Source organism: Chlorocebus sabaeus, chromosome 3, assembly GCF_047675955.1.
Source record: "Chlorocebus sabaeus isolate Y175 chromosome 3, mChlSab1.0.hap1, whole genome shotgun sequence".
Classification (NCBI taxonomy): domain Eukaryota; kingdom Metazoa; phylum Chordata; class Mammalia; order Primates; family Cercopithecidae; genus Chlorocebus; species Chlorocebus sabaeus.
The window spans coordinates 94,458,545-94,472,085 of record NC_132906.1 but is presented as its reverse complement, the minus strand read 5'-3'; the positions used below and the strand labels follow the sequence as shown (position 1 = coordinate 94,472,085).

The following is a 13,541-nucleotide window of genomic DNA, read 5'->3' as shown; positions in this document are numbered from 1 at the left end:
CTTCCTGTCCTTATATTCAAAAGCCAATTCAAAGTTCAATAGGAAATCAAACCCACAGCGAGAAGCGGGGCCCTTCCAAGGGCTGGGGTCCAGCTGCCCTCCAGCTCACAGAGCAGGACAGGGTGCTCAGGTCACCGCAGGGGGACGACAAACTGAGCTGGCTCCAGCTGCTCATCTTAGAATCAGCGAGATAGGAGGACTCTCCTCTTTCCTGGGAGCCTAACGATTACATTCGTGTTTCTGTTCCGTCCCACACGCACCCTCCCCATACGGTCCAAACTGTGCATGCATGTGGTGTGTACATGTGCAGGTCTGTGGGGGGTATGCATGCACCTGCATATGTGTGTGTGTGTGTGGGGGTTATACACATGAACATCTGTGTAAGTGCACAAGTACCTGCATGTCTGTGTGTGTGTGTGTGACATAGAGTTTGGATACTTGTCCCTGCTCAAGCCTCATGTTGAATTGTAATCCCCAATGCTGCGGGTGGGGCCATGTGTGGTGTGTGCATGTCCGTGCTTGTGAGCATGTGTGTGCTTGTGTGCATCTGTACGTGTGTGGGTGTCTGTGTGAGTGCCCGCATGCCTGTGTGTATCTGTGTGTGTGGCATGTGCAAGCCTGTGTGGGTGCGTGTGTGCATCTGTACATGTGTGTGTCTGTGTCTGTGTGTGACTGCCCGCACAGCTGTGTGTATCTGTGTGTGTGTGTGGCATGTGCAAGCCTGTGTGGGTGCACGTGTGCATCCGTATGTGTACATGCCTCTTATGGGCTGAACATGACCTCTGTCCTGGCAAGCTGGCTGGTAGATGGAGTCCCTACCTCCAAGGAACTGGGAGCTTTGAGCCAGGCCCAGGGAAAATAAGCATCATCATCAGCTTCAGTGAACTCCTTCCACACTGCTCCTCCCAAGCCCCAAGCTCCCCACCTCGCACCTTCTCTGAGGGCTGCCACCCTCCTCCCCATCTCCCAGCTCCTGCCTCCACCCTGCATTCTAGCAGGTCATGAACTCCTTGGCACCCACGTCACAGAAAACACAGCCCCTCAGAAAAGGCTCCACAGACCCTGTCTCACCTCCCGGACTCTGTCCCTACAGCCCCCGACTCCCCAGCACTCTGTCCTGCCCCCTGGTGCCTTCGCTGCCCCCAGAGATGCCACTGGCTCCCTCCTGGGGTCTCTGTGACTGTCCCCCCAACTCAGGCTGGCTCCCTCCTGGTATCTCTGTGACGAGTGCTTCCCAGTTTACATTAAGTTCTTTGTCCATGGTGATGGTGCCGCCCCCGCCCTCCGCTTCCTTCATGCTCTCTTTATTTCTGTCTCTCCCTGTCTCTGTCTGTCTCTTTCTCTGATTCTCTCTCTTTCTCTCTGTCTCTTCCTCTGTCTCTTTCTTTCTTTGTCTCTCCTTGTCTCTATCTCTCTGTCTCTGTCTCTATCTCTGTCTGTCTCTGTTTCTCTATCTCTGTCACTCTGTGTCTCTTTGTCTCTGTCTCTTTCTGTCTCTGTCTCTCACTCTGTCTCCCTGTCTCTGTCTATCTCTCTCTCTGTCTCTCACTGTCTGTCTCTCACTGTCTGTCTCTCTCTCTCTTTTTGTCTTTCTCACTTTGTTTTTCCCACAACCCCGCTGCCCTGTGAGCCCTCCATAGCTGACGTATTGTCTCAGCACCACAATTTTCTCTGTTTATTTGCTGTTGTGTTCCCAGTATGCACTGACCACTGAGACTTCTCAGCAAGCAGTGCCTGGACACACAGGTCTGACGCATCTACCTTTGCACCTCCTCCCCAGCCCACGTGGCTCTAAGGGGGCCATACAGGGTCTGGAATCTGCTTGTCACTGGTCTCTATCGCCTCTCTGAGACCTTGGCGTCTACCAAGGCCTGGCCGATGTTGGTTAAATTGAGCACCATTAGGAACAGGAAAGGCTATAGGGTTTTTGGAGATCCGAATCTGCCCTCTGACAAATGTGAGAGCCCAAAGCCCGATATCCCCAACACGGAGGGTCTACATCGGGCATCGGCAGACACCTGAGTCGGCAAAGCATGAGGTCTCCCCCTTTGCCCAGGTGAGTCGTCTTTCCAAGGCTCAAGAACTTGATTTCTATTAACAGGTGTCCCAAACCATTCGGGGCAAACCTGTCTATTTCAGTCTAATATTTCAAAAATGATGAGTATAGTCAGATGTAGTACTTGAATGAGGACACCTGGCATTTGCATATGAAAACAGAAGGAAAGTTACAGTTAGGATACAACATTCTTTCTAAATTGATGGAAGTGATGCTGGGTTTAGAATGTAACAGGTGAAACCCCTTAAAAGCAGCCTTCAGGAGAGATTTGTCCATTTAATTTGCATTGACATTCGAAAGAACAGGCCTGGTCAATTTCACTTCTTCCCACTGAAAGAACGTGCTGGCTGTGCAGCTGTCTGCAAACTGCCTGCTGGGGAACGGCCTGTGCCAGTGCCAGGGTCTCGCCCACCTTCTCCTGGAAGGCAAGGTCCAAGCTCCCCGCCCTCCCTGTCTCCGGGGGATGGCCCAGGACCGAGCCGCAATGCTCTGCGTCTCCAGCAGAAGGCAGCCCCGCCCCCACCTCGGGAAGAGGGTCCCTGCAGAGGGCACTTCCTGGGGCACAGCACCCTCAGGGGGCCGCGGGCAGGTCTCCTCCTTGTCACTAGCCTGGCAATTTTGCTCGCCAGGGATGCAGAGACTTCCTCTGGGATGGTCCCCTCCGCCAAGCTGCACCTGCAAGGCTTGTGGAGACCCTGGTTTTATCTGCAGAGGGCGTGCTTGACCCCCACGTTTTTAACACACTCTGCACTTCTCAAGAAGGCATCCCTTAGATGCCCTTAGGAAGAAGATTTCCCTTAGAAATGTGTCAAGAACTGTCCACTCTTTCAGGAAGGACACGCTCAGTGGCAACACCCTGGAGACAAAGGGTCCGCACAGCACGCCTGTGGCCCCCGTGCTCACAGAAATCCAGGGAGCTGCCGCGGCTGCTGCGCCCTAGGACGCCGGGACAGCCAGGGGACAGGTGGCTCTTACAGGCCCGCCGCTTCCCTTCTGTGGTCCTTCTGATCAGGGCACACGTGTGTCCTCCCAAATTCACACGGGTTGGGTTTTGCTATCAAAGAGTTTTATTTCCAGAGAGAAAGGGAGCGTTGGGTCTGACACTGACGAGACCTACCCGGGAAGAAAGGAAACGTGGGTGGAATGCACGTGTACACTCGCGCTCACACACACCCCACACACACGCCACAGTCCACACACGCCACACACCACACACTCACCCCACACACGCCGCATGCTCACACTACACACACACCACACACCCCACACATGCCACACACACCCCACATACTCCACACACACCACACACTCCACACACGCAACACACCCCACATACTCCACACATACTCCACACACACCACACACTCCACACACGCCACACACCCCACATACTCCACACACGCCACACACCCCACATACTCCACACATACTCCACACACACCACATACTCCACACATACTCCACACACACCACACACTCCACACACGCCACACACCCCACATACTCCACACATACTCCACACACACCACACACCCCACACATGCCACACACACCCCACATACTCCACACACACCACACACTCCACACATGCCACACACCCCACATACTCCACACACGCCACACACCCCACATACTCCACACATACTCCACACACACCACATACTCCACACATACTCCACACACACCACACACTCCACACACGCCACACACCCCACATACTCCACACATACTCCACACACACCACACACCCCACACATGCCACACACACCCCACATACTCCACACACACCACACACTCCACACATGCCACACACCCCACATACTCCACACACGCCACACACCCCACATACTCCACACATACTCCACACACACCACATACTCCACACATACTCCACACACACCACACACTCCACACACGCCACACACCCCACATACTCCACACATACTCCACACACACCACACACCCCACACATGCCACACACACCCCACATACTCCACACACACCACACACTCCACACATACTCCACACACCCCACACACTCCACACGCCACACACCCCACATACTCCACACATACTCCACACACACCACACACCCCACACATACTCCACATACCCCACATACTCCACACACGCCACACACCCCACATACTCCACACATACTCCACACACCCCACATACTCCACACATACTCCACACACACCACACACCCCACACATGCCACACACACCCCACATACTCCACACACGCCACACACCCCACATACTCCACACATACTCCACACACCCCACATACTCCACACATACTCCACACACACCACACACTCCACACACGCCACACACCCCACATACTCCACACACGCCACACACCCCACATACTCCACACATACTCCACACACACCACACACTCCACACACGCCACACACCCCACATACTCCACACACGCCACACACCCCACATACTCCACACATACTCCACACACCCCACATACTCCACACACACCACACACCCCACACATGCCACACACACCCCACATACTCCACACATACTCCACACACCCCACATACTCCACACACGCCACACACCCCACATACTCCACACATACTCCACATACTCCACACACACCCCACATACTCCACACACGCCACACACCCCACATACTCCACACATACTCCACACACACCACACACCCCACACATGCCACACACACCCCACATACTCCACACACACCACACACTCCACACACGCCACACACCCCACATACTCCACACACGCCACACACCCCACATACTCCACACATACTCCACATACTCCACACACGCCACACACCCCACATACTCCACACATACTCCACACACACCACACACTCCACACACGCCACACACCCCACATACTCCACACATACTCCACATACTCCACACACGCCACACACCCCACATACTCCACACACGCCACACACCCCACATACTCCACACATACTCCACACACCCCACATACTCCACACATACTCCACACACACCACACACTCCACACACGCCACACACCCCACATACTCCACACACGCCACACACCCCACATACTCCACACATACTCCACACACACCACACACCCCACACATGCCACACACACCCCACACACTCCACACACGCCACACACCCCACATACTCCACACACGCCACACACCCCACATACTCCACACATACGCCACACACCCCACATACTCCACACATACTCCACACACACCACACACCCCACACACGCCACACACCCCACATACTCCACACATACTCCACACACCCCACACATGCCACACACACCCCACACTCACCCCACACACGCCGCATGTTCACATTACATACACACCACACAGGGAAGGAAACGTGGATAGAATGCACACGTACACTCACACACACTCCACACACCCCACACTCACCCCACACTCATCCTACACACACCCCACTCACCCCACACACACCCCACACATACTACACACCCCCCACACACCACAGGCTCACATTACACACACACCACACCACACAAACACACATGTTCACACAACACACACCACACACTCACCCCGCACACTCAGACACCCACACTGAGTCCGGTGGGGGAAACAGCTCCACGCTCAGCAGTGCTGCTCAGGGCTGAACGAAGCTGGCATTTCCAGGATCTGACTTAGACCATTTGGTGATATAAAACGCCTCTTCCACTTTTTATAATCTAAGTGTGACCAGAAAACCTGAGTTTCCATACACAGGCGAACAGTGGAGATCCATGGAGCTGCCTCTGGGGATCCCGGGGCCTGCGTGTCCACAGCGGGGACTGGGCCTGTGCTCCAGCCACCTTCAGCCAGACCAGGCTGTGCGGCTCACAGATGCACAATCTACAGCGATGGCTGAGTGGGTCTCGTCCTGCGGGAGTCTGGACGCATCTGAGATTCCTGGGTCTCAGGAGAAGAAGCAGACAGAGAAGTGGGGCAGCGGCAAGGGGGCTGTGGAAGGTTCCAGAACATCGGATAAACAGCGGTGTGCACATATGAACACGTGCCGCGTACCACACTCTTATGGTCTTTATGGGTGGCCTCTGAGAACTGCAGATGCTAGAAAATCTCAAGAAAAGGGGTGTGGGTAGCTAAGGGACTCCATGAAGTTTCTAAGACAAAAGAGACAGGAAGGTTCAACAAACAGGAGACCCCCCCAGCTCATGGCTCCAAGTAGCAAGCACTGACAACAGCCCTGACTTCTGAGAATGAGTCTGACCAGTCAGCATTCAGTGTGGACACCACAGAATCTCATTTAGCCCCACGCCGGGAGGCGCCATCAGGGGGCGGATGTACCTGCCAGGCCGGCCATCCCCTGGGGCACAGGCCCTTCCTCCTGTGCAGGTGACAGACACAGGCCTAGAGGCTTGGAGATCACCGCCCTTTCCAAGGACACCCCTCTGGCCATAGCACACCTGGAGCCCTGTCCTCGGGGTATGGCCATGGGTCTGAGCCTTCGGGCGCTCCCCTGCCCAGCCATCCACTTTCTCCAGCCATCACCCTGTTATTAAGCCTCATCTATAACATGGGCTTAATAACTGCCTTCCTGCCACAGTGCAACTGAGAACCAAGGAGGAAAGTGTGGAAACCATCTGCAGCATCGCAGCCTTGCCCCACCAAGCCGGTCCCATCAGCCCTCAGGGAACTCGGCCACTTGGCCCGAGACCCAGCCCCTCCTCCGTGCACTCAGCTCAGCCAGCAGAGCCTCGCGCATGGTGGGTACAAGATTCTCACAAAAGACAAGAGACCGAGGTCAGAACCACAAACCCAACACACAGTGATTTGGGGTTACCAGGACACTGCCATGTCCAGGCCTTTGACCACAGCTGGCCACGAACCCCCTTCTTTCTGCCCTCCAAGGCGTCCTGCCCTGACAGGCTCACAAGCTCCTGCTCCGCCAGCTCCCACCTCAACCCGCCAAGTGGACAGAGGTGCCCACCGCTCTCCCTCTCCTCAAGGCATTACCGCAGAGGCTGGCTGCTGCCAACTGGTGGTTATGTGACATTTATCAGGGGATCTATGTGCTGTTTTCCAGGTCAGGCCGATGTGCTGAGCTCTCAGTTACCAGGCCCAGTGCGCTGTTGTCTTTAAAGACTGAAGAATTGAAGGAGAACCTTCACGATAATGGCCGCAGCCGCACTTTCACACTGATGGTTAAACATCTCCTCTGTTTTGCCACCTTATGTAATGTGAGGGATACAGATGCCACATTTAAGGATATTTCTGTTTTTACTTGGTGTGTGGTTCACTATACCCCAAATGGAAGCAGCAGCTACACTGCCTGGTGTGTAGCATCTTCCTGGTGGCTGGGGTGACCGCAGCAGATGCGAGACCCCCGTGGTGCCCCCCCGAAGTCAGCCTGCAGCTCACCGGCCTGACGCTGCTCTCCCGCCGGCTGCTGGGGAGACACAGAACTGGACTCCCTACCTTTACAGAGGACGGGGACCCGGCTATGCCTGGAACAAAAAAGCTGCAGCCTGAGGGAACCATTTTTGCTAACCCGATTTTCTGGTACCTCTGGGGTCAGTTCTCTCCTGGAAAGGGCAGGAGGCGGCCACGCCCCCAGGACCTGACCACACCGCAGAGAGGCCACGCGGACGGGCTCTGCTCCCATGAGCCTCCGGCCCCGTGCAGACGGCCTCCACGGCATTAAGAACACAGAACCCTTGCACCAGAGCTCTGCTGATCAAACAGGCACACGCAGTGACAGTTCACGTGGGAGAAAAGCAGTGCCCGGGCTAAGCCAGATCCCGACTGCTGAGCAACTGAGCCTCCGGGTGGTAACACAGGAAAGAACAGCAGCTTGGAGTGGAAAGGCTGGATTCGGACCCCAGATCAGCTCTGAGGCAGACTCCTGAGCTCCTCAGAGCCATGATGCTGACAAAGCTCTAACCCCTCAGCAAAGCCACGGGGAACGCAACGGTGGCTCCCACAGACCCTAATTCATCCCGCAGTCATGGGGACCCCACCCTGGTGAAACCTCAGAGACTCTGCCCTGCCCCACAATCATGGGGGGCTCTGCCCCGACCCACATTCACAGGGACCCCACGACGTGGAAATCTCACAGAGACTCTGCTTCATCCCATAGTTGCGGGGACCCCACGATGGTGAAACCTCAGACTCTGCGCCGAACCAGTGTCTGCCGGGCTCTGAGCGTACGCACCTGGGGATGCTGGTGAGGTAGGTCATGACATTCTGGAACTCCTTGTCCGGAATCTCACTGAAGGCCGGGTAGTCAGGGAAGGTGATGACCGGGCTTCCGTCCTGCCCCCGCCCACCTGGGGAGAGACCAGAGGCAGACACTTAGCCGAGGGCTCCACGGCCCCCGAGGGCTCCATGGATGTTGGCCCGTTTCCATCAGCACCCAGTGTTTCAGTTAAAACTGAGGCATGTTGTTCATCGTTACATAATTTTTATTTGAAAGAAATGTGTGCTGCTTGAAGAAAATGTTTGGAAAGTACACAAAAGTGATGTGAATTTAGACAATTACCCGTTATCTTGGCCACCAAGATATGGGACAGCTACCGTGACAATTCAGTGTGTTTCCTTCCAAGCCTTTTTCTCTGGGCTTTTTTAACCTTGTTGAGATGATACTGGATGGAGAAGCTTGTCTCCTGCCTCCTTCCTAACCCCGAGAACAAACTGTTTCCATGCTTTTAAACAATGTAACCATTATTTTAAATATCGCATAATATTCCACATCGCATGTGCCCTAATAACCTGCCTAACTGTGCTGTTGGTGGGTATCATCCAGCTTCTCTGACGTTGCCGCCTTTTAAGCAATTCAGTTTCAAAGGGCTCCATTTGAACACTGACTTTGGAGTCCCACAGGCCGGGCTCCAGGTCTGCCTGCTGGAGCCAGCCACTGACCTTGCCTCGCCGCCTTGGCCGGACGGAATCCATTTCTCTCCCCCGAACCAGGGTCCGGCCTTGCGACCTGTTTTGCCCACAGGACTCGGCGGAAGTGAGGTTGGGACTCAGGGCACTGCAGCTGCCCTCTCATGCCCCACGGTCATCAGAGAGGTGTTTCCACCACCCAGCGTCCACCTGCTCTGAGGCCCAGCACCGAGGGCTGAGGGCGGGCTTTGTGAAAGGGCAGGGAGGTGGGGGTGCGGGACGGCAGCCCCCAGGACCTTCCAGCCCACCCCGCACGAGGACACAGCTGAGTGAAGGACCCAGTCAGTGCCCCGTGGAGTGAAGAACTGCCTGGCTGAGCCACTAAATGAAGAATAAATCCGTAAAATAGGGCTGTTTCAAGCAAACAAAGTCTAGGGTAGCTTTTTATGGCAAACGGATAATGGTGAGTTCGCCATCCCTCATCCATGTCCTCACAGAGAAGACCCAGGGTGCACAAAGCCTGCGACAACCACAGCTTTGTCTCTTAACAGTGACAGTCCACCGCCGCCTTGTGCCCCCCATAGCTGCCACCTCGCGCCCCCTACAGCCACCGCCTCTGGCTTCCGGAAGTTCTGCTTCTGGGTCTTGGCCAAGCCCAGCCACGCCAGGACGCCAGGCAGGGCAGCTTTTACCACCCAGTGATCCTGGGACACCGGGCCCGTGAGGTTCCCTGTGGGTGTCTCCTCAGTACGGAGCTCTGTGGCCTCCTCCCGAGAGCCTGTCCAGCCCTTGTCAGCACCCCTCAACGGGACATGACTCATTATCTGACACGACTGTTCTCACTTCAGCCAGCACGTCACACAAACGTATCTTTTCTCCCTAGCTCCTTCCTAACCTCCTCTGAGGGCTCATGCCTCGAGCCCATCCCAGCTGCCGAGCCTCTTAGAGGGCTGAGCCGAGGGGCGTCCACGCACCGTGATGGCCTCCCCTTCACCTAGGACAGCTCAGTCCCTGCGATGCTGGGTTCTAATGAAGCCCCCAAATGGGAAGGCGGCTGCTGGGTCTGGCCTCGCTGTGCTCTGATGACTTTTGCCCTCCAAACTCTCCCAGCCCTCGAGGGCTCTTGACCTCTGCCCCCATCTCTGGCAGCGCACAATGTCCCATGCAGTCCTCAACAGAACAGGCCTGTCACTCACCCACAAACCTTTCATCATTGTTAATTCTCACTTCCTCTCGGAAAATTCCTCGAACCCAATGGTAAGAGGCCTCTGAGTGAACACTGCGGCCCCGTGTCCTCCTGAGCGAGTGTGACACGCCTTCCCTCAGCCACCGCCGCGGAGGGGGCTCAAAGCCCCCTGGGATGTGGCTCACGCATGTCTCAGCTTCACGCAGTACCTACCACAATGATCAGGAGCACGTGGCAACTTTTCCGTCGCCATTAAAGGCAGCCTCCAGCTGCCCAGGGGAGAGGATGGGGACTAGGTGACTCCAGAGCTGAAATCGCCCGGGGGCCTGACCTGGACCGCACAGCCTGGTTCAGCTGGTTGCTGGTGCTGGTCTCAAGCTGCTGCTACCCTGGGTATCTCCGAACTCTCTGTGCTGCAGCCTCAAAGGAAAGCAAAGACCCTGTTCTTTCTTCCCAAGTCAAGCGTGGAAATCCCAGCCTGTCCACTGAGATTGAAAAGCAGGCACCAAAGCTCCTGTACCTGCAGGTTACGAGGCAGCCAAACACTGCTGGACACAGAGTTGGGGGCAGAGTCCCTCTCTGGAGAAACCATCCCCACCAAGGTGGGCAGTGCCAGGAACCTGCAGGGCCAATGGCACCAAGAACAAGCTCTACTTCTGCATCTGCACCCGGCCTAGTAACTGGAGGCCGGCTGAATGCCGCAGAGGACAGAGGGCTCCGAAGCTCCTCTGTGGTTCAGAACAGCACCCTGCCACACGGCACCAGGGACAGCCTCCGGTCCCCACCCACGTCCAAGAACCACTGTCCTAGCTGAGACCTGTCACACCTGCACGTGAGCTCTCACACCCAAGCAACTGGGCCTGCACCCACTCGCTAGGGGCGGAAGGCAGCTGCAACTCCCTCTCATCCCCGTCCCAGAACGAACTATGGCTCCTATGGGATCTTGCTTTAATGTGAGATACACACTCAGTTTAATACACACACAGCTACACAAACACACACACACAGCTACACACAGCTACCTATACACCCATACATGCACATATACACATGTACACACAGCTACACACACAGCTACCTATAAACACAGACACACATACATACACAGCTATACACAGATACATAGCTACACATACAGCTAGACACACACCTACACACACATGTATACACAGCCACACACATATGCATGTATGTATATGTACACACATGTACACACACACCTACACATACACACATGGATACACACATACACAGCTACACACACATACACAGCTACCATACACAGATACCCAGCTACACATGCACATGCATACACGCTACACATCTACACACAGCTACACATGCACATGTACACACATATACACACTACACATACACACATCTACACATACACAGCTACGTATGCACATGCACACACACTACACATACATCTACACACATCTACACATACACACAGCTACACATGCACACGCACACACTACATACACACATCTACACATACATCTACACACTACACATCTACATATACACAGCTACACATGCATACGCACACACACTACACATACATCTACACATACACACATCTATACATACACATCTGCACATACATCTACACATGCACACACTACACATACACACATATACACATTACACATACATCTACACATACACAGCTACACATGCACATATACTACACATATACACATCTACACATACACATATCTATACATACACACATATACACACTATACATACACACATCTACACATACACAGCTACACATGCACATACACACCCACTACACATACACACATCTACACACACACATCTACACATATACACTGTTACGGATGGACATTTGTCTTCCCCTGAATTCATGTGTTGAAATGCTAACCCCAGGCGGACAGTGCTGGGAGGTGGGGCCTGTGGGAGGTGAGGAGGCTGTGGGAGTGGGGCTCCCGTGAATGGGATTCTGTGGGCTTGCCCTGCTCGCCTGGCCACGTGAGGACAGTGAGAAGGCGGCAGTCTGTCAATCAGGAAGTGAGCCCTCACCAGGCAGCACATCTGCCGGTGCCTTCATCCGGGACTTCCTGCCCTGAACCAAGAGAAATAAACTCCTGTGGCTTAAACCACCCAGTCTAGGGGCTTTGTCAGAGCAAGCAGCCTGAGCTGAGACACACAGGTAGATACACACGCACACACATCCTGGGCAGGAGGCCTGTGTGATGGCCAAGCCGGGTGACCAAGGGTGTGATGACTCACACGTGTGTCCTGCTTCGTTTTCTCCATGAACATGATGCATCTTAGGGACTCCCCCTTGTGTGATGCATCGGCCCAAACATGGCTTTAGAAACTCGCCCACATGAGCTGCTTAGGAATGAAAGCATTCATGTGGTTAATCTACTGTGATATCTGTATGCTAACTATCGGGTAGAAAAGTCTTAAAATAAGAACTAAAGAAAAACTCCTGTCAGTGTGAAGATGACATCAAGAAGGCATCACTTTCTGAAACTGGACACTACTTAGCCACACGGAGCTCCTACCTGGACAAGATGCCTTTGTCAACACCACTCGTTTACGGCAGTGACTCACTGTCAACACCACCCCTTTATGACTCACATTTTCACACAGGTCGGTTGTTGGTCTGTCTGGGCGGCCATAACAAACCACCACAGACCGGGAGGCCCAAGCAACAGAAATTTATCTCACAGCTCTGGCCAGGTAAGTCCAAGATCAAGGCACCCACAGACCTGGTGTCTGGTGACAGCGGCTTCCGCATTCACAGAGGTCTCCCTGAGGCATGGCCTCACTGCAGAAGGAGATCTGGTTTCTTCAGCCCCTTGCAAAGGCACTGATCACACCTGGGCGCTCCACCTTCATGATCTAATCTCCCCGCAAAGGCCTCGCCTTCCCAAACACCACCTCCGGGGTTAGGGTTTCGACATCTGAATTTGGAGGGACACAAACATTTATCCCACAGCAACTGGTTTGAGGTCGTGCAACCATTGGATTCCTTGAAACAGGTCCAGAAAGGACCACATGCGGCTCCGCACAAACCTAACGGGATTCCTGTCTCCATCTCACGACTTTGATTCTCCGCAGAACACCCAGGGCCACCCCAGTGACCCTCTGTCCATTTCTGTTTCTCTCCAGCAAGGGCAACGCCCCCCGGGCAGGGAACGTCTGTCTGTCTGTGGCTGAAGCCTGGGTGTCAAAAAGCTGTTGGCCTCAGAGAGTGCAGGATCGGATCGGTCCCCACAGGTTGGAGCAGCCGTCAGGTCGTGGTGAGCGTAGACTGAGCTTGGGACTTGGTGGCTGGAGCCTCAGACCATGTGCTGGGAAGACTCCGGGTCCTTCCCCACTTCGAATCCCTCTCTCAGGACTGCCCAGGCAGGTGCCACGCTGGAGTCCTGCAGCTCACCT

The 13,541-nt window shown here is 54.6% G+C and overlaps 1 protein-coding gene across 14 annotated transcripts in view; it reads right to left on the bottom strand.

Moving 5' to 3' along the window:
- Positions 1 to 13,541, bottom strand: part of MCF2L (MCF.2 cell line derived transforming sequence like) — a 206,740-nt gene that overhangs the window by 59,949 nt on the left and 133,250 nt on the right. For all 14 annotated transcript variants that reach the window (XM_007960954.3, XM_073014513.1, XM_073014515.1 and 11 more), the window contains one exon: positions 8,259 to 8,373. In XM_007960954.3, coding sequence (XP_007959145.2) covers positions 8,259 to 8,373 — 115 coding nt within the window. The remainder of the gene's footprint in view (positions 1 to 8,258; positions 8,374 to 13,541) is intronic.